The sequence below is a fragment of the Schistocerca americana genome, chromosome X (genome assembly GCF_021461395.2).
Source record: "Schistocerca americana isolate TAMUIC-IGC-003095 chromosome X, iqSchAmer2.1, whole genome shotgun sequence".
In the NCBI taxonomy this organism is placed as follows: domain Eukaryota; kingdom Metazoa; phylum Arthropoda; class Insecta; order Orthoptera; family Acrididae; genus Schistocerca; species Schistocerca americana.
In genome coordinates this window covers 937,471,402-937,496,622 of record NC_060130.1, presented here as the reverse complement: position 1 = coordinate 937,496,622, position 25,221 = coordinate 937,471,402, and the positions used below count along the sequence as shown (strand labels likewise).

The following is a 25,221-nucleotide window of genomic DNA, read 5'->3' as shown; positions in this document are numbered from 1 at the left end:
GGCCTCGTGTGACCGTATCGGTTGGCCCTGGAAGATTGGAAAACCGTGGCCTGGACAGATGAGTCTGGATTTCAGTTGGTAGGAGCTTATGGCAGGGTCCGTGTATGGCGCAGACCCCACGAAACCGTGGATTCAATTTGTCGACAAGCCACTGTGGAAGCTAGTGTGGCCGGCCGGGGTGGCCGAGCGGTTCTAGGCGCTACAATCTGGAACCGCACGACCGCTACGGTCGCAGGTTCGAATCCTGCCTCGACCATGGATGTGTGTGATGTCCTTAGGTTAGTTAGGTTTAAGTACTTCTACGTTCTAGGGGACTGATGACCTCAGAAGTTAAGTCGCGTAGTTCTCAGAGCCATTTGAATCATTTTTTGAAGCTAGTGTGGACTGTGTTTACATGGAATGAACTTGGTCCTCTAGTCCAACTGAGCTGATCAGTGGCTGGAAATGGCCATGTTCAGCTACTTGGAGACCAATTGCAGCCATTCGTGGACTTCACGTCCTCACACGACGATGTCACGTCACCGGGCCACAGTTGTTGGGGATTCCTTGTAAGGACATTCTGGATACTTCGAGCGAATCACATCGTCTAACACGAATCCCATCGAACTATGCGACGTAATCGAGAGGTCAGTTCGTGTACAATACCGTGCACCGGCAACAATTTCGTATTGATGGACAGCTATCGAGACAACACGGCTCATTGTTTCCGCAGGGGACTTCCGACGACTTGCCGAGTCAGTGCCACGTCGAGTAGCTGCACTGCGCCGGGTAAAAGGAGGTCCGACACGATATTAGAAGGTGTCTCTTTACTTCTTTCACCTCAGTGTATTGCGAGTAAATAAGCGGAAAAACTGTGACATCGGTTGATTTCACGATGTGAGACAATCACAGGTCACAGCTGTGGGTGTGTGTAGAGAACGATGTAAAGATGGATGGTACACCTTCTCTTGTTTATCGTCGGGCATTTGCTGCTCTATGCGCACAAATGAAGGATGCCACATTTATTTACACTGATGGTTCAAAAACATCATTTGGTGTTGACAGTGCCTATGTTGTTGGCGACACCCCTAATCGCTTTCGTCTTCCCGACCAGTGTTCGGTTTTTACTGTGGACTTCACGCTGTTCTCCAGGCTGTCCAATACATCCGTCGCCATCAGCGGATACAGTATATTATATGCTCAGATTTGCTTAGCTCTCTCCTCAGTCTCCAAGCTCTCTACCCTGTCCACCCTCTGGTCCACCGCATTCGGGACTGCCTCCACTTGCTCCACTTGGGGGGCGTCTCTGTGGCGTTCCTCTGGATCCCAGTACATGTTGGTATCTGTGGAAACGAGGCGGCCGATATAGCGGCCAAGGCTGCAGTCTCTCTTCTTCAGCCTGCTGTTCGCACGCTTCCCTTCGCCGATCTACGGAGTGTTTTATGTCGTCGTGTTGCTCTTTTATGGCACGCACATTGGTCGACGCTTCCCAATAATAAATAGCGGGATGTGAAAGCTCTTTCATGTGCTCGTGTGCTCGGACCTCTTCCTCCCGAACTCGTCGTCGAGAGGAGGTAATTTTAACTAGACTCCGAATAGGGCACTGTCGTCCGAAGCTCGTGGTCGTGCGGTAGCGTTCTCGCTTCCCACGCCCGGGTTCCCGGGTTCGATTCCCGGCGGGGTCAGGGATTTTCTCTGCCTCGTGATGACTGGGTGTTGTGTGATGTCCTTAGGTTAGTTAGGTTTAAGTAGTTCTAAGTTCTAGGGGACTGATGACCATAGATGTTAAGTCCCATAGTGCTCAGAGCCATTTTTTAGGGCACTGTATTTTTAGCCATCGACATCTTTTAAGTAGCGATCCTCCCCCGTTTTGTCTCAACTGTGGACGATGAGACACCTTTTACTCGAGTGCCCCTATTTTACTCCGTTACGCGCCCGTCTACAGCTGTCGCCTGATATATCTTCCATTTAACAGATGACACGCGCTCAGCCGATCGCGTTCTCGAGTTTATTAGCGTCAGTGAGATGACGTCAGTCATTCGAAGCTCTTTTTGGGGACAAACAACCCCATTCCATAGTGGTTTTTTAAGCTTTCAAAAAAATGGCTCAAATGGCTCTGAGCACTATGGGACTTAACTTCTGAGGTCATCAGTCCCCTAGAACTTAGAACTACTTGAACCTAACTAACCTAAGGACATCACACACATCCATGCCCGAGGCAGGATTCGAACCTGCGACCGTAGCTGTCGCGCGGTTCTAGACTGTAGCGCCTAGAACCGCTCGGCCACTCCGGCCGGCTTTTAAGCTTTCCTTCTGTTTTTAGTTTCCCCACTTTTTTGAGTTTCGTTCCCATTGCTGCTGGTTTCCAGTTTGGTTTTTTACCATTTCCTAAGTCACGGACCGGGCGCTAATGACCGTAGCAGTTTTGCGCCCTAAAACCATAAGAAAAAAGAACGATGTAAAGTAGAACGACCTCGTAAAGCAAATGTGGATGCCATAGTTAAGCTTCACCGGAAGGATTCTCAGGTACAGTAGTCCCCCGTGTGGAAGATAGCTGCGAACGCCTCGGTTGCCGGGTACTCGACCGTCGCTCGTCAGTCTGCGACCACTATCGGGCAGTCGGGCAGGACAGATAGAAGAAGAAGAAGAAGAAGAAGAAGAAGAGATCAAAAGAACAGCAGCGCGTTTCGTCGCGGAGATTCCAGTGGCGGACGCTACGAGTGAGATTACGTACGTTCGTAGAAGACCCGACCGACATATTGCTCCCTTCCACATAGCGTATATCCTCGCGAAAAGACGACGAAGGTAAAATTAGAGAGACTGTAAGAGGAGTGCAGTGAGCGTGCGCGGCGGCGTCGGCGGCGGCGGCGGCTGGCGCGGCGGCCCGGCGAGCGCAGTGGCAATCGATGCTGTGCGGCGGCTCGGCGCCGGCGGGCAGTGTCGCGACGCGCGCCCCGCCAGCCGCAGCCCTGGCGCCCGGCTCCGGCCCAGCCTCCTCCCTGTCCCTCTCGCTGTCGCCGCCCGCGCAGCGACGCCGCCGCATGCCCGCTCTGCGCGGCGCCTACCTCAGTCTGTGAGTAGGTCAAGCAAAGTATCTAGCACCGCGACACCCACACCGGACACTTCCACATTATTTTCGCATGCTAACTCCTTTAAGTGTATCCATTGCAGTTCACGGAATTTTAGTATTTGACATTATATAAGTTACGTCACTGCATTTGATTTTAAACCAGCTGTGGTGATGGTATTTTTAAATAACTGGACGCTATCATCCCGTCCACTCCCTCTCCCCTAATTTCGCTTGAGCATTTTCTTCAGATATCAACTGAAAATGGACGTGTAGGTCCGAAACCGCCTGATTCAATGTAAGATATGTAACCGAAGCGGAATTTTACGTAAGCGGCTGCGGTATTCAGCAATGAAGGAAATTTAGAATTTTTGCCGCGTCTTTAACTGTGAAGTCTCGCCAATATCTTAAGTTTCATCATTGTGTGATTTGACGAGTGTTTGGACACTAACCCGGTATGTTCATTTTAATGGATTGCACCACCAGAACGTGCTGGTAACAAAATAAAGGGACAGTTTATTGGCAGCCAACCTGACAGAATCTTATCTCTTCGACAGTTCGTATCCAATCCGCGATCGACGTTCCGTGAGTTCACTAAATCGCTAAAGGCTGATGCCGGGATTGGTACTCTGAAAGGGCACGGCCAACTTCCTTCCCCGATCCGAGCTTGTGGTCCGTCACTAATCGAGTCGTCGTCGACGGGACGTTAATCCCTAATCTTAATTCCTTTCAGTCAGTTCGTACAGAGCTTCTCCTATACCCGACTAATCGAAAGCATCTAATGGCATTATCGCCGGACACGAACTGAATGACTGTCAGAGCATTTTCTGAGACAATTGGTTAAAAAAAAGCATTCTTTGAGTAGAGTGTGGGAAGTGAGTTTTACGCCTAACTAAATAGACACGCCAGTTTCACGAGATCATTCGTAAACTGGCTTACCTCTTAATCGTGTTGGCGTAATAAAATTTGAGTGCTCTTGAACAAAATGTATAGAAAGTACAGTTATCTGCGATCTGAAGTGGCAGGATGATAACGAATCGATGTTTCGGATTATCTCGGCCGGCCGGAGTGGCCGGAGTGGCCGAGCGGTTCTAGACGCTACAGTCTGGAACCGCGCGACCGCTACAGTCGCAGGTTCGAATCCTGCCTCGGGCATGGATGTGTGTGATGTCCTTAGGTTAGTTAGGTTTAAGTAGTTCTGAGTTCTAGGGGACTGATGACCTATGACGTTAAGTCTCATAGTGCTCAGAGTCATTTGAACCATTTGATTATCTCGAAGTCCAGTCATCTCTTTCTGCAGTAATTTTGGTTGCCTGAGACGAACAATTTATGATAGTGCACTTTCTCTTATTCACTCTTTCACAACGTAGTATGTAATAGTTTGCCTCAGTATCACTCCAATAATTTTAGAGTTTCGATTCATTTCAGGGAAGCAGCCGCTGAATTTCTTCAGGATTGTTCCACGACACACGTTAATCAGTTTCCTAGTGCAACAAATGCTTTCGTGAACGAGATAACTCAACGACAGCCCAAATGCTAGGAGTGATTTGTGCCAAGCCTGACTGTTATGAAAAATAATTTTCAGTTGCTCTAATACAGAAGGATTGTTCCAGTCGTGGAACATACCCCACCTGTTCCGAGATTTGATACACAGATGGAGTCGCTGCAGTAAGTTTTATTGTAAAAGCCCTGGATAGTTTGAATCTGGTATAGAAATGAAAGTTCGTGAAGGCTTGACCGAATCGTGTGTTCTTGCACCTTTCCATTTATAGATTTGGTGAACAGTATTTGAGAAATAAAAAAATTAATGAACTGGATTGGAAATTTGTTAACCTTCTTAGATCTTACTCATGGTGTTGTAAATCCGTCGGTGCCGTATTGAATAAGACACTTCCCTACTTCGTCTGCTGCGTTTCTCAATCCACGGCAGAAAAAAGTGGTCTCTCTAATCCCTTACATTATATTATGAAATTAAAGTGTGTTAACTAGGCAGTGACTGGAGTCATCGTCACACTTAAAAATAATGATACTTGTATCGTTACGTCAGTTTTTTGGGGAGCATTGAGGCGCGCAGTGGCTGCCAGGGGTGCTCCGCTACATGCGCATCAGGCCGCGTGATCGTCTTTATGACGTCATGCACTTGGTGCTTGCCGCGGCGCAACGTTCCGCTTCTGGCTCGGCACGCAGTTCTAGTAGAGCGTGAACAAATGTGCAGCTATTAGCTTTGATCTCGTTTTCCTATTCCTTGCGTTTTATTCGTCGGTTAGAGACGCGCTGCGCTATTGCCGGAAAGCCTATAGTAATCTACATGAGGCTGTAAAGCAAGTGCTGCGCATCAAGGATGCCTTTCCACTAGCCATCCTACCAGCCGAGGCTTTCAAACAGCGCTTTCTGCGGTAAATTATTTTAATGTGTTAAATATAATGAACATTCTGAACAAAACCATGTTTTAAGAAGTAGATTCCAATGAGGAACAGGTGAAACAACATGTAGGGGCGAAGCGGATTTTCTTGTTAACACACCTTCGGGAAACTCCATTTTACACACTGTTGAATTACGTTAGTGATTAGCAGAAATAGAGAAACGGGCCTAGATCACTTACGAAACCAGTTGCTTTTATTTGCTACATATGTTGTTAGTAGCTTTTGTAGGGCCAACCTGGTTTAACACAAAGTCCAAAATAAAATTACTAGAGTATTTATGCAAATTCTTTGGGATTCAAACAGGTGTTTGACTGGGAGATATGCACTGACCGTCCTTTTTCAGTTGGAAGAAATAAAACAAGAATGGCTCAAACGAATAGAACGTAACTTTTAAGGTTTGGTACTAAGAAGATTAGTGTGGATCTTGAATGTCCTGCTTTTGCAGACGACATAGTCATTATGAAACAAGATTTTGAAGTTCCAACGGGACAAATGAATGTGTTGAAGAAACTATCAGAAAAACCAGCTTGTAAATATCCTTCAACAATCCAAGTTGAACATCAAATACAGAATAACAAAACGAGTGGATAGCTCTAAAATACATATACGAATGGAATGAAGGCAATCGGTTTGATGAAGAAGTATTGAAAGCAATAGCCAGGAGATTAGAAACATCTTCCCCAACAACACGAAACATTTACAATAAATGGGCTTCTCCAGAAATACCAGAAGTCGTCATTAAGCATCTGCCATCAAACAAGTGCGTCCATATGCATCTCATCCTCTTAAAAATTCTAATTAAACTAGAATGAGAAGGTAGAAACGTCTTGCACAGTGTGCTTTATCCAAATTCTAAGAAGCGAGGTCTACGTAAAAAATCGAAACAAGAAGTGTTCCAAAACGGGAAAATTACGGACACAATGCTCAAACTCACAGTTAGGTTTTACGTTCACATAAGAAGAATGAATTGCAACATGTACGAAAAGTTGTTTTATCACCACCAAACACAAAAATACCGTAGTGCATTGAAGTTAACTATAGTAAGCTTGTCCTAGACCTAAAATGGTCAATTAACGGAGGAGAAGATAAAACTGTGTATAGTTCTGGAAAGATACAGACTAGATACTGGACATATCGAATGTTGTATTGAAATTCTGAATAATATTTGATACTTGAGGATATAATAAGAGAACTATCAATTCAGACTAGTTTTTAAATCCTCTCTTCATCCACTCGTAGCCACCCAAAACGCGTATAAACTGGCATAACAGGAGGAAACAGCTAAATGTTACACATTTTACGTAAACACTCACAGGTGTAATAGTTCCAGTCATCTGGAGTTTTCACTATATATTCCGTATTGAAAGTAAGAATAGTATAAATTCGACAGGATAAATAACTACTGTCTTTTATTTTATTTCATTTGAGGTGGAAATGTTCGTGAACTAAATATATGCAAGAAACAATATTTTCCCTCTCCAGTGGTGGTGTGTTCTGTCCAATATAAATACTGTTACATGATTTTTGTGTAGTTCTTTAACTGCTGTTGTTATTAATTAATATGTCATGAACAGCCTCACGAGAGTAGTCGATGATTTCTTGGTGTTCAGGTGGAGACCCATGTTTTGTGCACATCTTGATAATGAACAAAAGTCAATATTAATGCCTGAGATGTTACAAGGGTTGTTATTAGGGTGCCATGTGAATACAGTTGGGTATCATCGGCATATAAGTGATATCTACCAGAACGTAACACAGATGATGTATCATTGATATAAGGGGAAAGAACGGAAACGACCAAGGATTGAACGCTGAGAGGCTTCTGAGGTATATTTTTTTCTTATTGAATTCTTTGTTCCGTAGATGAATTGTTTCTCAATTTCTAGGTAGCGTTCGAGTCACAAAAGTGCACGGTTTGAGAAACATCACATTTTCAAAAGAATGATATCCAAGTTAGCTGTGTTACAATCCCTGGCTAAAACTAAACATAGATGGAAAGGTCACTTAGAGTCTATAACTCCTGTGAAATCGTTGGTCGTGTAGGTAAATGCAGTACTTGGGGTGTGGTGATTTGCAAAGCCAGAAGGTTTTTATAGTTAAAAGTGTTAGGAGAATCGTTAGCTGACTATGAACAGTGTATGTCAGAGCTTTTTCTACTGGGAGTAATAAACTGATTGCCTTTCAATCGTTTGATGATTTTAGGTTATTTTTCTTGGACAGTGATGGAATTAAAGTTTTCTTCCACCAATAGCATATGGGCAACTAGCGGGAGCGAAATGGAAGATTTGTGTTACGAATCGGAATAATAATTTAAAGTCATTTAATTCGTCTATGGAGTTAAGATTTTTTTTCATCATCACATATTCAAAAATCTCGCTGCTTTTGAATGCAGGCAGTTGTCATAAAAGTAGTAAACGAGAGACTAAAAGCGAAGTGGAAACTGACTCTTCCGTAAGTCATGCCCGATTCCGGTGCGCTTTTTAAAGTTTTGTGCGTTATGAGACAACCAGATTCTTTAAGTTTTAGTGCCCACTATTTACTGTCTGTTGTCTGAGAATTAGCTATATTTTTCGTCACTACGTAGAGATTTTTGAAGCCTTCCAAAAGGTTAAGTGTATTTCGGCAGTCTCAGATCCTTATAGAGTTGAATTGACGGTAAGGCAGACAGGACTCGGAGAATGTCGCGATTCTCACTAGCCGTGTTTATATCAAACAAGTATTGGAAGAAAAGGATGCTATTACATAGAAGTTGTAGTTGTTCACCACGTAAAGATTTATTCATAAAACTCCGATAATCGTACCCTCATATGACGAGAGGTGGGAACACGTAATACACTACGAACATTGTCGAACATCGTCGCTTTCGTGGTCCACGTGTTACGGTGCGGGGAGGCATAATGTTGCCTGGGCGTAGCCTACTGACCTCCAAATCGGCGGCGAACTCACCAATCAACGTTATTGTGACACTGGACTACTCCATGTGCGTCTTTTCAGGGGTGCATACGGCCCTGGCTTCAGTTTTATGGCTGACATTGTGCTACCGCATCAAACAGCGCAGGTGGAGGAGCTTTGTAACGAGGCGATATTTGGAGCACTTCAGGGGAGACGTATGGCAGCACGTCCACATGCACCAACGACCATCCAGCAGTTGCGGAGGAATGGCATGCTTACCAACCTCGTGGCCAGCATGTGAGCACGTCACAGAGCGTGCATTGCCGTCCGTGGTGTCACACATCCTGTTAAGAACAATGTCCTGCCATTTGTAACGTCCCTGAGGCCATCATGAACTGCAGTGACTACAGTGTAATTACTGTCTTTGAATAAAAATGTAATTTCTGTTCGTATAATTGCGTATTTCTTTGTTACCTTCTAGGCTACACTGTAGCAGTTTGCTATGTATGGGCCAAGTTTCATCGAGCTATGTTCCTTGACAGTGACAGATTATCCGAAGCTTATTTTCGTCCTCAAAAATTTGCTTGAAGTAATATACGCTGGTGTACAAAACTTAACGTCTTCACAAATAATACCTCACTGATCATTCTTGCAAACCTGCCCGTCACAATCGTCTGTTACATGCCATTGTTTCATAAGCGACTTACTCTTCTGTAGTCTTTAGATTCGTTAACACGGAAACATCGATTGTACGTAAATTCGGAGTGTTACAGATAAATGACCGTGATGGGTGGTAAAAATCTCTGTCTTTTATAAAAATGAATATACAGTGTGGTTATAATTAAACCTTCGCAACTTGAGAGAGCCCCATGAAAAAAGAGTGATAGTAGGACAATGATACTTCGTGGAAATATATGTAACGGCATTCGGAAGAGGAGTAACGAATAAACCATTGCAAGTAAAACATTGTAATTTCCTCATAAGGGGGTAACATGTGTTAATTGCGTAACATGTCTACGCCCCAGGGTACAAACGTTGGTCAGTGTGGCGACCATCTGTATGCGCTACAGCCTGGAACCGCATTATTGATTCCATTTCACAATTGTTCGCTGCAGTGTTCTAACGATGGGCCACGGAATGTTCAGATGTCGTGTCATAGCTCGTGCACTGCTTGAGGATCGAACACTGCGTTCAGCATTCGCAGCCTTGGCCACAGTAGCTTCTTCAAGAATTTGCGGCACAATTGGCCGTTGGTCACTCCAAAGAGCAGTTCGCAAATCGCCAGTTAATTCGAACTTCCGAATCATATTCTTCAACCCTGGTGCGGAAAGACGACTTCTCCATATCCATTTAATGCGCCCCACTTCCCTTGTTCAAACCCATGTTGACTGTCTGCAACTGTAATGCACACTGACACTTGTTTCCACCTTACGTCGACATTAGCACTACTAACGAAAATCCGGCAGCGCACAGGGATGCGTTCCTTGTCAGTAGCGCTTTACGTTCCGCAACGTCAGCACCAATTAGCAGCGACATTTGCAACAGACGGAACTCAGAGTTTGTGCATTTTTCTTGGTTTTGTTTTTATGTAACCGCAACATAGTTTAAACTTAGTTCCTTTATTTGTTCCTGTATTTGAAAGAGCTTGGTTCAAGTGTTCATATGGCTAGGGCTGGCGGCCGCTGCGTGATCGTGGAGAAGGAGCTGCGTTAGAAACTGTCGACCAGCTTCGTACTCGTCTTACGGCCGCTGCGAATTGCGCCGGTGATGGAGTGTCACAGCATTCTCCTGTAGCGAACGAACCGCGGAGCTTGTCAGCTATTCTTGTTGATGCATTTGCACCAAGTGATCACCAAATGGTGGCTCGTGGGCCGTGCCCAGATCTGGAGCTGATTCGCAACGAATACTGTATATGGATAATCATTGAAAAGTTTGTCACATACCTCTAATGAATTAACAGAGGGTATTTCAGTTGCAAGATGCTTTGTCGGTCCACTGACGAATTCCTCGACCTACACTGCACGAAGAGAACTTGTAATTTTTCCCTGGGTTGGTTGTGAGTGACGTATACGCCAGAAACGGTCACTCGGATGACTATGAATATGTGGAATGTAGATGAGGGTTTCTGGGTTGGACGAAACTTGGAGACTGATTTTTAAAAAGCCAGCGTCAGATAAATCAGTTATTACAGCAGACAGGATAACAAATGTATGTAAGCAGGGAGACTCTTCGAATATTAGCAGGAATTTTTCCAGCAAAGTCCCAGAACTCCTAGAAACCTCCCCCTCCCTCCCCCCCCCCCCCCCCCACACACACACATAAGCACACGAAAACCATATTAGGAACTGCGAGGTACTTGAAAACAGAAGTAGAATGTAGTGTGTGGGAATTTTTTTATGCAACTTGTGGAACGTACATGTATATGCATGTGAAGGTGTGTTCACGGCATTCTATGCGTGCGGTGTTGTACTCTGTTCCTAGTTTCTTTACTTTCAATTGGTTCGTTTTGTAAGACGACTATCATGGGATAACTTGCCTGTATTTTCACGCATCTGCCTGTTCGGCCTTTTCAAAATCCCCGTATCGCTCTCCCACGAGTTAACCAAAACAAACATCTGCATAATCGCACTGATCTTCTTTGTATACATTCATTATCTCTCGTCAGCCCTATTTGGTATAGCTTCCACACACTTGAGCAGTATTCCAGGATGAGTCGTACAACTGTTTCGTGGGGAATGCCCTATGTTGCCTTGATTACGTTTTCCTGGTATCCTGACAATGACACGAAGTCTGGCCTTTGCTTCACCTACCACTGAGTCTATGTTAACATTCTATTTCATATCCCTACAAATTGTTTCATCTAAGTATTTGTATGAGTTGACTGATGCCAATTGTTTTTCACTGATATTGTAGTCACAGAATACCACTTTTCTCATTTTGTGAAGCGCGCAGATTTACATGTCTGAACATTTAAAACAAATTGTCAGACCGTGTACCACTTCCAAGGCCGTCAAGATCTGTCTCAGTATCTGTGCAGCTTTTTTTCTTTTTTTTTTTTTCTTCCCAACATGAATAGCATGATCACAATACGCTTCTCAGTGACTCGCCTGAAGTTAGTTCTGTATACGTCGATGACCCACCACCCAAGATAATGTGCTGTATTGTCCTACCATGAAATTCTCAATTCACCAAAAACGTTAGTTTGATAACCAATATTATCGTAGTTTTGTTAATTAGCGTTGGTGTGATACTGAATCCAATGCTTACCGGAAGCCAAGAAATACTGCATCTACCTGACTTCATTGATCTGTCGATTTCAGGATGTCATATAAGAAGAGCGCGAATTAGGTTTCACGTTACTGATGTTTCCGAAATCCACGCTGATTGGGACGGAGGAAGCCATTTTGTTCGAGATACCTCAGTACATTTGAGCTCGAAATACATCGTAGGACACTGCAACAGGTGGATGGCAAAGGTAATGGACGGTAGTTTTGTGGATCGTGTCTGCTACCCTTTTTGCAGACGGATTTGACCTGTGATTTCTTCTATTTGGCAAAGTTTTTTTTGTTCGTGGGATGTCCGGTATATTATGATTAAAAGAGGGGTACAAGGCAGTCGTGGATTAAGTATATAATGTGATCGGAGCCCCTCGCCTCTGGGGCCTCCTTCAATTTTAACGATTTCATCAGTTTCTCAACGTTACTGACGGATATCCATATCACTAATTTTTGCAGTGGTGGAAAAAATTAAATTGGGGCAGTACTCTTAGTTTCGCTTTGTAAAAGAACTGAGTTCAGCAGCTCTGCTTTTGCACTGCTGCCGCGAATTGCAGTTCCTGTCTCATGCATGAGTGTCCATGCTCTAATTTTGAAATTAGACAGTCTTTTACACGTGACCAGCATTTCTTTGAGGTTTGTGAGTAGTCGTTCGATAACACACTGCGATGGTAGTCATTGAAGGCTTCACATGTTGCTCTTTTTGCCGGCCGCGGTGGTCTAGCGGTTCTAAGCGCTCAGTCCGGAACCGCGCGACTGCTACGGTCGCAGGTTCGAATCCTGCCTCGGGCATGGATGTGTGTGATGTCCTTAGGTTAGTTAGATTTAAGTAGTTCTAAGTTCTAGGGGACTGATGACCACAGATGTTAAGTCCCATAGTGCTCAGAGCCATTTGAACCATTTTGTTGCTCTTTGTACAGCCAAACGTTTCATTCGGCATTTCTCCATCTACAGCCATACGCTGTTTCTAACACGTAGTGTGCTGTGACTCCTGTTTCTTTAGAAAATTCTTTACAGCGACTGTGTACCACGGAGGTTCCCTCCCATTACGAAGGACTGTTGTAAAAAGAACAGAGTTACTGAGGGTAATTTTGTTCGTCGTTTCAATTATAGGAATATGTGTGTTTTTCTCACCAGACGCGTTTCGCTTTATTGAAGTAAAGCTCCTGGAGTGAAAAACAATTATTTTCTTGTAGTTGTAACGACGGAACGAAAATTGTAAAGCAATTACGGGCAATATGGTACACAAATGAAGAATTTAAAGAGCGTAGTATCCATGGCTCGGTCAACTATTCTTCTAAATTTGAGCCGCATTTCCTTTGTATGCTCCTGCCCAAAGTTAAATGGCTAAAGTTAATCGTTCAGATGTGACACTACCGCGTCTTATCCAATTTACGGAATGTAACTAATTTTGATTGTCGTTTGCATTTTGAAAGTCATTGTTGCTACAACTGCATCATGGTTACAGATAAGTTCCATTGTGGACTTCCTCGAAGAGATCAGATATTTGTTGCCGTTAGAACCAATATAGACTTGCGGCGGATGATGTAAGTTGAGTTACCTAACTTAGGGTGCATGAAATATATTCTGGGCCACTTTCATTTTGCCCACCGTGTCTTCCCATCATGAGTGGGCCTCCAAAGTATCTGTCCTAGGTAGTTTTCAGAGAAAGCAATTACTAATGTTTCTCTGGACGTCTTGTTCCGCCCATCGCTTACAAAACTGTAATGATGCCAATAATTATCGGGTGAAACACAGCTTGCTGTATTCATACACGATATCTTGCTACCATTAATACAGGCTAATAGTTAGATTCCGTCTTCTTAGATTTCCGAAAGGCTTTAGAGACTGTACATTAGCAGGTACGTGGTTGGTTCGGTGCACATTTGGGTAATAGAACTCTGTATGTTGAGACTGGAGGAGAATGTTGAATAGAAACAAAAATAAAACGGAATAGAAGCATAATAAAACCGCTAATGCTCTCAGCATATATAAAAAATAAGATCAGTAGCACTATCTGTTTGTATGTTTCGATGTTGCCATTGACATGACAATAGCCATCATTGCATGGTCGCAATTAAATGTAGAAAGGTTTTTGAGAAATTATCTACTTGGTGTAATGAATGGCAGCTCTCTTTAAATGATGTTAACTGCAATAAGATTAGAGGTGAACATCTTGAGCACGTTATATCGTGTGTAGGTGTACTACTAAGAAGGGGCAATTCTAAGAAGTGATATGAATTGGGACGATACGTAAGTTAGTAATAGGGAAGGCGTATGAAAAGTTTTATATTTGTTGGGAAGGATCTGCGAAAACACACTGCATCTGTAATAAAAATCACATTCAAGAGGTTAGGGCAACAAATTCTAGAGTCTTGTTCAATGGGTTTGAAGTCCTTAGCGAATAGGCATGACAACAGACATAGAATGAATTCAGAATTAATACCCTGCTGCTACGGTAGTAACAGATCAGTATAGCCATACGAAAGTGTAAGAGAAATGTTCGGGGAAATTAATGGGAATGCTATGAAGAAATGTGACGTAGTTCTCGCGAAATTCTGTTGGGGAAATTAATAGAACCTGTATCCGAAGAAGACTGCGTGACCATTATTCTGTAACCATCTTACGTCTCTCTCTGAACGCTGAAAGACATAATCAGTCGGAAATGATGATGATGATGATGATCTTACGTCTCATCTAGGGAAAAACGAGAACAAGACAAGAGAGACGATGGCATGTACAGAGGCAGATGTTGCGACAGACTTCGAGGATTTGTTGAAGGTGTCTTGAACAAACTGAGGATAGGAATCTGTGTTCGGAAACGTTATCCAAAGACGGTAGAGAGCGTCGAAGTTACAGGTGCCGGCGCCTGCTGACTTCGTATGCAGACGGACCGTTGTTTGTTATTCAGTGATCGCAACTCATTACCACCATCGCCAGTAGAGAAGATAGAAGTAGCTGCTGTGCGTAGAAAGGCCTTGTCTTCCATGACTGCGATGCTCTGTTGTCTCGGTGGATGACGGTTCCGGACACGGGTTCCATCTGCAGTTTAGTTTTCTCCTCTATATCGGAAAATATCGGAGATTTTAGAGGGTTCTGTATCATGACGATCTCGTCAGTTACCCTCCTTTCCCTCGGCTAGATTTGTTCGTGGCGTTGCACCTTAAATCGCTTGGGACAGGAACTTACACGTCGTTGAATGTAGTGACTAATTAGTGACTGACTGACTATCGCGTTGTCTGAAGATACCGGACGTTTTCGTGTGTTTAAGTGCATTACATTAAATTTATGTTTAGCTCAATATTTGCTCCAGGTGCTTATCACCAGCAAGTGTGTCTGCATTTCGTAGCAAGTTTCTAGCTAATTGCGTCGCCTGCGAATAGCCGCAAAGAGCTACAGGTGTTGTTCGCTAGGTCGTGAACAACCGCGCGTTCATCACACTACATTGATGTATGCCACACGCTACCCTTTGTTCTGCGAATGCCTCACGATTATGAACGACGTACTAAGTTCTGTTTGCTAGGAAGTCCTCAGTCCAATAGGATTTTTCGTATCCATGTAATTTATTTACTAGAAGATTGAGCGGCACTGTATCAAAGGCTTTCTGGAAGTAAAGAAATGCAGCGTCTGCTGCGTACGTCTTGCGTTCGGTTTAGCTCAAGGTCGTCGTCCTTGCATTGAAATGTAATAGCTTGCCTTCACGCTACCTACTGTAGGAAGTACCATATTTGGCCAGGATTTGAAATTAAGTTCGAGTATTGTGAAATACTTAAATTGTTATCGAGATGAGTCAGAATCGCATTAGAGATGGCTTCGTACTTATTTATTGGTTAAAGCAGCTGATAATGCAGTAAATCACAGAGTACGAGCATACGACGAACCTGGGAAAATGCTAGTGGCACTACGACACTTACTGCAGCTCGATAAGGATTGTTTGTTGGTCGGGCTGCCGCTCGAAACGACAGGCACAGCGCTTTAATTGGCCATGTGTATAAGCGAAGTCTCTACTAATAACAGACACAATACAGATACCTTGCTTTATCCCAATCAAAAGTACAATTCTGTATAATTATTTGCCACTCACGTTTACACGACTTAAGTGACTACTGAATTCCAAAACAGTGAAGATGAAAGCCAGGAAACTGTTTCGCGCGTAGGTGACATGGTGCGCGACGTTTTTATGGTTTCTTGACTACCGTAATAGCAAATTGTTATTCATTCTCCAGAAGAGCGGCATCTTTGTCCAGTGGGCATACTAACACTTTAAATTGGTGCCCCTTAGGGGTGCCGGTTATCTTAGATGAAAAACTTCTCGTCAACAGACGATACTACTTCGAATATTTGTGAATTGTCATCTTCCTGTGATTGGTCTTACGTTCATATCGGAAGAGGCTTCTGACCTTAATATGGGGAATACTTCTCTCGTAGGGCGGGTTTTAGGTGTGCCATTGCATCCTGGAGTATGCCCTGTATCATTAAGGTGGTTTTTGGTCTGCAAATGATAGTGATGACTAAACGTATGGAAATAAAATTGCATATGGTTAGGTTTACGTGAAGATGTCAGTGCCACCACGAATTACGGTGTATATCTACGCTATATCCGTTTCAACACGAAGTAACACAGGGAAATAAAAAATGAAAGAACCAAAAATGCGTCATATTATCATCATCATCATCATCATCATCATCATCTCCTGTTGTCCACGTTACAAAATTAGCGGCAGTTGATTGAATTCCGTAGATGCTTAACTGAAGATAGTAATAAGAACAGGGAAGAGACACTTTCTAGATGTTACGCAACGTGCGTTTTTCAAGTTCCCGACGTTGCGCACACAATAATTGTCTCAACATCGTGGTTTGGAAGCACTCGACTTACATTTAACGACGTTGTTACTCCTTTGGGAAAGCAATCTCGCTTGTATTTTGTGTTCATCAAGGTACAAAAGCGATTTTTATTGAAATTCAGGAAGGTTTTTTCATCATTACATAAGGCTATTCCAAAACTTTGTGAATGGTTACTGACACCTCAGTTAAAAATTTTAGGAAGTTGAACTGAAATTTCCAATTAACATATATTATTTTTGTTTACAACTGTTGTTTTTGATTTCGTTATTAGTATCATCTTCAAACGGTATAAAAATTATTACAGTTGGTATAGTTGCTATTCTGTTGGACACTTTTCCTTCTCAAATAATTTAACAAAGTATTTCCATAGTGTAAATGTGCGTCTAGCAGAATAGTTTACTTACAGATGGCTCTACTAATCGTATATTTCCAGTTTTTCAGAAAAAATTCCAGTACTTATGTTGAATGCGAGCATTGTATGGCTCCTTGATGTTATTTTACAGACTCTTGCTGTCCTACTCTTCAGCGTCCCAAAATTAATTATTCACAGCTGATTACTATCGGTTGTGTTAGAAGGTATACTTAGGTAAGGTAAACCACCGTTTATAGCTAGATTTAGAAAAAAGCTTCTTATAATGTTGACAGGTGTACACTTCGAAATTTTGAAGATAGTAGAATAAAATACACAAACGTGAGGCTATCTACATTTTGTACAGAAACCAGACTGCTGTTACGGAAGTCAAAGAACATGAACTAGTAGGGACGGGAGTGATAAAGGCTTGTAGCCTGTCCCCAGTCAGTCAGTACAGTGAACAAGCAGGAAAGAAAACCAGGTATAAATCTGGATTTGGAATGAAAGTTTATGGAGAAGAAATAAGAACTTGAAGGTCTTCCAGTGAAAAGGTAATGCTGTCAGGGGTAGCAAAAGTCGTAGAAGATCAGTTGAACAATATGAATAGTGTCTTGAAAAGAGGTTTTAAGACAGTCATCAGTAAAACCAGGCTCATGGGGTATAGTCGCATTAAATTAGGTTACAATGAGGGAATTAGGTCAGGAAATGAGACGCTGAGAGCATTAGGCTCCTTTCGTTATTTGAGCAGCAAAATTACTGACGGCTGCTGAAGTATAACGGAAAAAGTGCAAACTGCGAGTAGTAGGAGAAGCGTTACTGAAAAATAGAAATGTGTTAACATCTAATACAAATTGAGGTGTTAGAAAGTATTTTATAAAACCATTTGCCTGAAATTTAACCTTGGAAGGAAGTGAAGCGTCGACAATAAGCAGTTCAGAAAAGAAGAGAGGAGAAGCTCTTAAAATTTGGTGCTGCAGAATGCTGCTAAAGATTGGATAACTAACGAAGATTTATATATAGAAACGAATCGGGTAGAAAAGAAGCATAGTTATGGGTAACTTTAGTAAAAGAAGGGTTCGATTGATGTGATAGTGAGGCGTCAAGGAACAGTTAATTTGATAGTGGAGGAAATAAGTATTTGTGTCCCAATAATATGAAAAAATTAATTTCTAAATTTTTCACAAAATTGACCTTTATCGTCATAGTGAGCAACGAGTACAAAAAGAAATTTGGAAAATGTAAACAGGCAGTTGTTTTGAGGTGGTGGTTTCACTTTGGAACCACTGGGACATAAGTGTTCAACCACCCGTCATTTCGTGAGATAGATTTGAAAGCAATTTCGCATTTATCCTAGACGAAACCCCACATCTCGAAACTTCTGAGAACTCGTAAATCATAAAACATATTATAGTCCTAAATAATAAGCAAAAATTGGCCTAAAATGTAATAAATTCGTGTTCAAATGGCTCTGAGCACTATGTGACTTAACTTCTGAGGTCATCAGTCGCCTAGAACGTAGAACTAATTAAACCCAAATAACACAAGGACATCACACACATTCATGCCCGAGGCAGGATTCGAACCTGCGACCGTAGAGGTCGCTCGGTTCCAGACTGTAGCGCCTAGAACCGCCTGGCCACTCCGGCCGGCAATAAATTTATGTCAGAAGTACACAATGGAGGACTGATGTATGTCAATTAAAGTTTCTTCGCAAGCTAAGACGTCCGCGCATGGGTGTTTTAATAAATCCAACAACGAACCCCTTGTGTGCGAGGTCGCATAAGGCCAGTGATATTTACGGTATTCGACGCCCAACATACTGTCTACAATGCAACCACAATAAGGCTGCTAATGGCAACAGGGGGCTGGACTAGACGTATGTTTGGTGAGCACTGTATGACGCTACGGAAAGTAGTTGAACTGCTTAGCCGACGAGTAACTCGCAACAGTGCTACAGTGCTAGTGGAGTTTATACAAAGCAGAACAATGGCAACTATAAGCAAAGCAAGCAGTCATTATTTCCAGCAACTGTTGTCGAAGTTAATATTTTGCCAGAAAGGAACCCAAGGAATTTCGCAGAATGAGAAAGAAGTGACAGATGAAATATTAGCGTTTCTGGAAAATGAGTCAATGGTTCAAATGGCTCTGAGCACTATGGGACTCAACATCTGAGGTCATCAGTCTCCTAGAACTTAGAACTACTTAAACCTAACTAACCTAAGGACATCACACAGATCCATGCCCGGGGCAGGATTCGAACCTGCGACCGTAGCGGTCGCGTGGTTCCAGACTGAAGCGCCAAGAATCGCTCGGCCACTTCGGTCGGCAAATGAGTCAATGGAATGTGTGGTATCGTATATGCTCAACTGTGCGGACAATATACTGGGGAGCGCAATGATGATGCGTGCTTAACAAACGAAAGTGATACGGAAATAGGTGTCGAACCATGTAGTTCATCCTCCTTGCCGGGCAGGGAGCCCGAAAGACAACGAAATTTCAAACAAAGCGTCAACTTAAAAGATGCACAGCAAACTGCGGAATCGGCCCGAAAATTTGTAGATTAGACAAAAAAACTTACCCCATCGTACAGTAAGGAGTTTGTTTTCAACTCTGCCCAATCGGGATTTGAAGAGGAAATGCGTATGAAAGGAACCCAGAAAATTAGAGGTACCAAGAGAGTTGTATGGAGATCAACTAACACCAGTGCCTTAACACGTTCGTATACAATTATGCCGACTGTTAATCTGGATGCTAAATTGGCTGGACAGTTATTTATTGTGATGCAAGAAGTTGGATTCTTTCTCGTGTTCGTGATATTTCAAGGGCAGTCGGGAATATTTACGTCATGGCAAACCATAATGGGAAAATGAGCGTAAGATAACTACGACTATGGTACGAGCACTTCTTTTGGCCAATACCTAGTCAAAATAACTTGCTTTCTCTTGATTCCTGGTCTGCGTATAAAAATCGTACTCCTTTAGAGCTAACTGTACCTTCTGAAAAGTGTGTTACATTGCTGTTCATACCACCTGGAACCACTGGACAAATTCAGCCTCAGGATATTTGTTTTTCCGTGCCTATAAAGCATATTATCGCACTATCTGCAGCTACTCCTTAAAGGATTACCAGTTTGACGATAATCTCCACTACAGACTGTTACGCATGCAGTTGCATGCCATCACATTCCATCAGTTCTCATCACCCCGTCACTCCAATATGATTCTATATGCATTCTGTAAGATTGGGTACCTAGCTCAATATCCTGCACAGTTCAACTCCCAAGGAGATCGCCTTCGATCCTGAAGGTGCGAACCTTTGTGATCACTGTGGCGCGCTGATTTTCATTCGGTGTTAATGGCACAAGTTGATGGTTTGTTTTGAACCTTTCTTGACTGTTGACGATGTCCATTTTGTGATAAGTAATACGTACATGACATAGGTTGATCTCTTGTACCTCCAGGACACTCATTTTCTGTCGCCCTCCTGATGCGCATGGCGAGTCATTAGCAGCTAATATTTTTCCTGTCATAATTGTTAATACAACACTTTCAAATGAGCTTTACTAAAGATTGAACTTGGGACCTCGTACTCAAGGGGTTCCTTGTAAGTAACGTAATTCGGAGTCATTTCGACTCAGTTTTTGGGCGCATCTGACAGCTGACTGAGAGATCAAGTTCGATAGCAAACCTTTGAAATAAGAGCTTTACGTAATAGAACGTAGCAGCAGGCCTTTTTAACTGCAGAGCTGTGAAAGTTTTGGTGGAATGGTGGCGATAACAAATGGAGCACACGGGCTGCGGCTAGGCAGGTGCCGCGGCTGCGCCGTCCTGTATCGCGAGACGCTGACCCCAGCCATTGATTTCCCAGCCCGACTCGCTGCCAGCTACGCAGCTACACCGAGTATTACTCCTAAGCTTGTCGCATTCACCCATTTGTCTCGACGCTGGTTATCTGTGATACAACAAAATTGTAAATAAACTACATGTAAGGGTAGTAAAGAAGGAACAGGCTATACCCAACAGTGTTATATTCTTTAGGCCTTAATTTGTGTTGTTTCCGAATGAAGAACATTATCATTACATTCACTCACTGACGATCACACTCACTCATTGACTCTGTCCGTCCGCAAGTGCATCAAGGTCCCATTCAGAGACGGGCTAAAGTGAAATAAATCTGTGTGATGAGTATTATGTTTGTTTCTCCGTCGATAATTAATACAAAAACTTAGCACACGATAATCCGTGTAAAACTGACCCACTTTGCTCTTCTTTCCTATATTTACTTTTGGGCTAGATAACGTACAAAGGCACCGATATCTGTGCTGTCGATGTGATGGAAAGAAAATGTTTCTCGTATTACGGCATTCGTAATTACTAGCTGTAAGATTTCTCGATAGGATCTATGGTGTATATTCAGTGGGCCACATACACGTGTATTACCCTGATCTTTTTTTATTTGTTTTATTTGATTTCAGGCGGAGCCCAATTCACCAGATATAATTATTGCACGTAATGATAGAAACAGGACGTCTGTTCGATTTCGTAACAGAATATAAACCTCAACACAGCTGATTAATTATTTCTTCCTTCTGAGTCACCTAGATAGTAATCTTCTTAGATATGTGCCGAAAGTATCAGCTTTCAGTTTACTAGCCTATAGCAACGGTGCATATTCTTGTCAATCAGCTTTAAAGAACTGAGAACTAATGCTATACAGTATTAAGCAATGCAACAGTTTATTACCGTTACAGTGTACATTACTTACAGCCGAGTGGGCTTGCAGTTTCGAGGTAACATTGTTTGCTTATTATTTCCTTGCCTGGGGGCACCAAGACTTTAGAATTATTTTATTCTTTAAGCATATAGCATTGCGGTGTCTGTATTTGGTGGGCGAGAGGGAGGCAGAGTGAGTAAATTAAGTGAACTTGGTTCAAATGGCTCTGAGCACTACGGGACTCAACTTCTAAGGTCATCAGTCCCCTAGAACTTAGAACTACTTAAACCTAACTAACCTAAGGACAGCACACACATCCATGCCCGAGGCAGGATTCGAACCTGCGACGTAGCGGTCGCGCGGTTCCAGACTGTAGCGCCTTTAACCGCTTGGCCACCTCGGCCGGCAAATTAAGTGAACTATCCATAGTACGTAATTGCCTTATTTTATATGGTTATTCGTCAGTTAACTCGCGAAACGCTTTCTCTTAAATATAGGCGCAACTAAGTTCTCGGGAAAAAATCACGTTAATTGTATACTGCTTGTAGTTAGTTTTCTTTCTGTGTTATTATTTCTATCACCACCAGTTTTGAAATCACCTGGGTACGTGTGCATTTAAAATGTGACACACTTCTTAATTTATGAAGAATGTTTTCGTTCTGCATATGTACCTCGTACTGTCTGATCGTGTAATGTTGTTATGGAAACAACTGCACGTTCTGTCACAGACGTCGCGGTGTGAAATATACCTTCGTCTGGTGAATAGAACTGCATAAATGAGGGCAAAAACGCAGGTAGAAGCTGAACAAACGAGCCATGTGTGGTTCACGTGGTATTGATCGAACACACGCGTCGGCTGTACGAGGGGTACCGAAGCGCCCTTTCCGATGGTTCCATAAAGATCACCATGTACTTGTTTTCGTGTTGACTTTGAATTCTCAACGCTGGTGTTGTGTACGACGGGTACCGAAGCGCTCTTTCCGATGGCTCCATAAAGATCACCATGTACTTGTTTTCGTGCCGACTTTGAATTCTCAACGTTGGTGTTGTGCATTAGCTACATTTAGCCGATATAGTTAAACTTATGGACATACTGCGGCGTGATTTGTTCATTTGACTTCTACATACGAGGGTCGCTTGAAAAGTCTGTGCAAAAATAAAAACTACTTACGTGTTTGGGGTAAACCGTAAACCTTTTTATTTTTCGACATAGTCTACTTTTACACTTACACACTTTGTCCAACGCTGTTCTAATTTGTTGATCCCTTCCGAATAATAGGAATTGTCCAAGTCTGCAAAATAGCTATTAGTTGCTGCACTCACCTCCTCGTTTGAATAAAATCTTTGTCAAATGGTTCAAATGGCTCTGAGCACTATGGGACTTAACTGCTGTGGTCATCAGTCCCCTAGAACTTAGAACCACTTAAACTTAACTAACCTAAGGACATCACACACATCCATGCCCGAGGCAGGATTCGAACCTGCGACCGTAGCGGTCACGCGGTTCCAGAACCGCACGGCCATTCCGGTCGGCAAAATCTTTGTCCCGCCAGCCATTTCTTCAAATTAGGGAACAAATACTAGTTCGATGGAGCCAAGTCTGGAGAATATGGAGGGGGGGGGGGATGAAACGAGTTGGAATCCTATTTCTAATTTTGCGACCACAACTGCTGAGTTGTGTTGTGGTGCATTGTCGTGATGGAAAAGGACTTTTTCGCGGGCCAGTCTTGCAGCTCGGTTTTCAGACTGTCCAATAACGATGAATAATACGCACCTGTAATAGTTTACCCTTTTCCAGATAGTCGATGAGGATTATCTCACGCGAATCGCAAAAGACAGCCGCCGTAACGTTTCCGGCCGAAGGACTGGTCTTCGCTTTTTTTGGTGAAGATTCTCCTTTGGTAACCCATTGTTTAGATTGTTGTTTGGTCTCAGGAGTATAGTAATGTATCCATGTTTCATCCACAGTGACGGAACGACGCTTAAAGTCCTGCGGATTCTTCCTGAACAGCTGCAAACCATCCTTGCAACACTTCAAACGATTCCGCCTTTGGTCAAGCGTGAGCAATCGCGGAACCCATCTTGCGGATAGCTTTCTCATGTCCAAATGTTTATGCAAAATATTATGTACACGTTCATTGGAGATGCTCACAGCATTAGCAATCTTACGCACCTTAACTCTTCTGTCATCCATCAACATATCATGGATTTTATCAATGATTTCTGGAGTCGTAACCTGCACAGGGCGTCCAGAACGTTCAGTATCATTTGTGCCCAAATGACCACTCCGAAAATTTTGAAACCACTTATAAACTGTTCTGATCGAAGGCGTAAGAGTCACCGTAATGCTTATGAAGCTTCTCTTTAGTTTCCTGAGGCGTTTTGCCTTTCATAAAGTAATGTTTAATCACCACACGAAATTATTCTTCGTCCACTTTTTCACAATCACTCAACTTCCTTGATTCACACGAATGCCAAACGCAAAGATATAGGCCATTATGGCTGAAATTTATGGCTGAAATTTGGTGTGCGTTCTTTCCAAAGATGCTACTAACTAAACATGACCTCGATATGCGCGCCGGTGGTGCCATCTCACGGACTTTTCAAACGCCCCTCGTACCATTATTTAAGGCAGATGTGAAAGCAGATTGAATAAAAGTATGAAAAATAATCGTTCTAAAGGTAACACTATAATATCTGAGCAAAAAACCAATCATTTCTTAGTTACTTCATCGACAGCCAACTTGAGGCATGGGTTACATTGAGCGAACGAAATAATAGCAGACGTTTAGACACTGGACTCTCATTCCGAGGCGCGGGGATCTAATGCTCATCCATTCACCCAGATTATATTTCTCCGCGGTTTCCCTGCATCGCTAAAAGCGGACCCCGGGATGACTCGTTAGGAAACCACTTGGCCGATTTCCTTCTCCATCTTTTTACTATCCGGGATTATGCTTGCTCTTTAGTGACCTCGTCATATTGTACCTGAATAATTATTTCCTGCTTCAAAGCGTTCAAAAGACTGTTACGATGTAGTAAATGAATAGGAGCTTCCAAAATGAGATTTTCACTCTGCAGCAGTGTGCGCGCTGATAAGAAACTTCCTGTCAGAGTAAAACTGTGTGCCGGACCGAGACTCGAACTCGGGACCTTTGCCTTTCGCGGGCAAGTGCTCTATCATATGAGCTACCCAAGCACGACTTACGCCCCGTCCTCACAGCTTTACTTCCGCCAGTACATCGTCTCCTACTTTCCAAACCTCTCCTGCGAACCTTGCAGAACTGGCACTCCCAGAAGAAAGGATATTGCGGAGACATGGCATACCTACAGCCTGGGGGATGTTTCCAGAATGATGTTTCCAGAAAGACAAAGGTCCCGAGTTCGAGTCTCAGTCCGGCACCCAGTTTTAATCTGCCAGGAAGTTTCATATCAGCGCACACTCCGCTGCAGATTAAAAATCTCATTTTTGGAAACATCCCTCAAGCTGTGGCTAAGCCATGTCACCGATATATCCTTTCTTCCTGGAGTGCTAGTTCTGCAAGGTTCGCAGAAGAGCTTCTGTGAGTTTTAGAAAGTAGGAGGCGAGGTACTGGCGGAAGTAAAGCTGTGAGGATGGGGCGTGAGTCGTGCTTGGGTAGCTCAGATGGTAGAGCACTTGCCCGCGAAAGGCAA

General features: G+C 43.1%; 1 protein-coding gene across 2 annotated transcripts in view; it reads left to right on the top strand.

The window, feature by feature from the left end:
• LOC124556793 (SRSF protein kinase 3) overlaps positions 1 to 25,221 on the top strand; it is a 383,958-nt gene that overhangs the window by 96,044 nt on the left and 262,693 nt on the right. Inside the window, exon 1 of one of the 2 annotated variants that reach the window (XM_047130806.1) lies at positions 2,938 to 3,052. The exons of the other annotated variant lie outside the window; for it this stretch is intronic. Coding sequence (XP_046986762.1) covers positions 3,021 to 3,052 — 32 coding nt within the window. The 5' untranslated portion in view covers positions 2,938 to 3,020. Of the gene's footprint in view, positions 1 to 2,937; positions 3,053 to 25,221 lie in introns of those variants that run through there. 2 annotated transcript variants of the gene reach the window in all.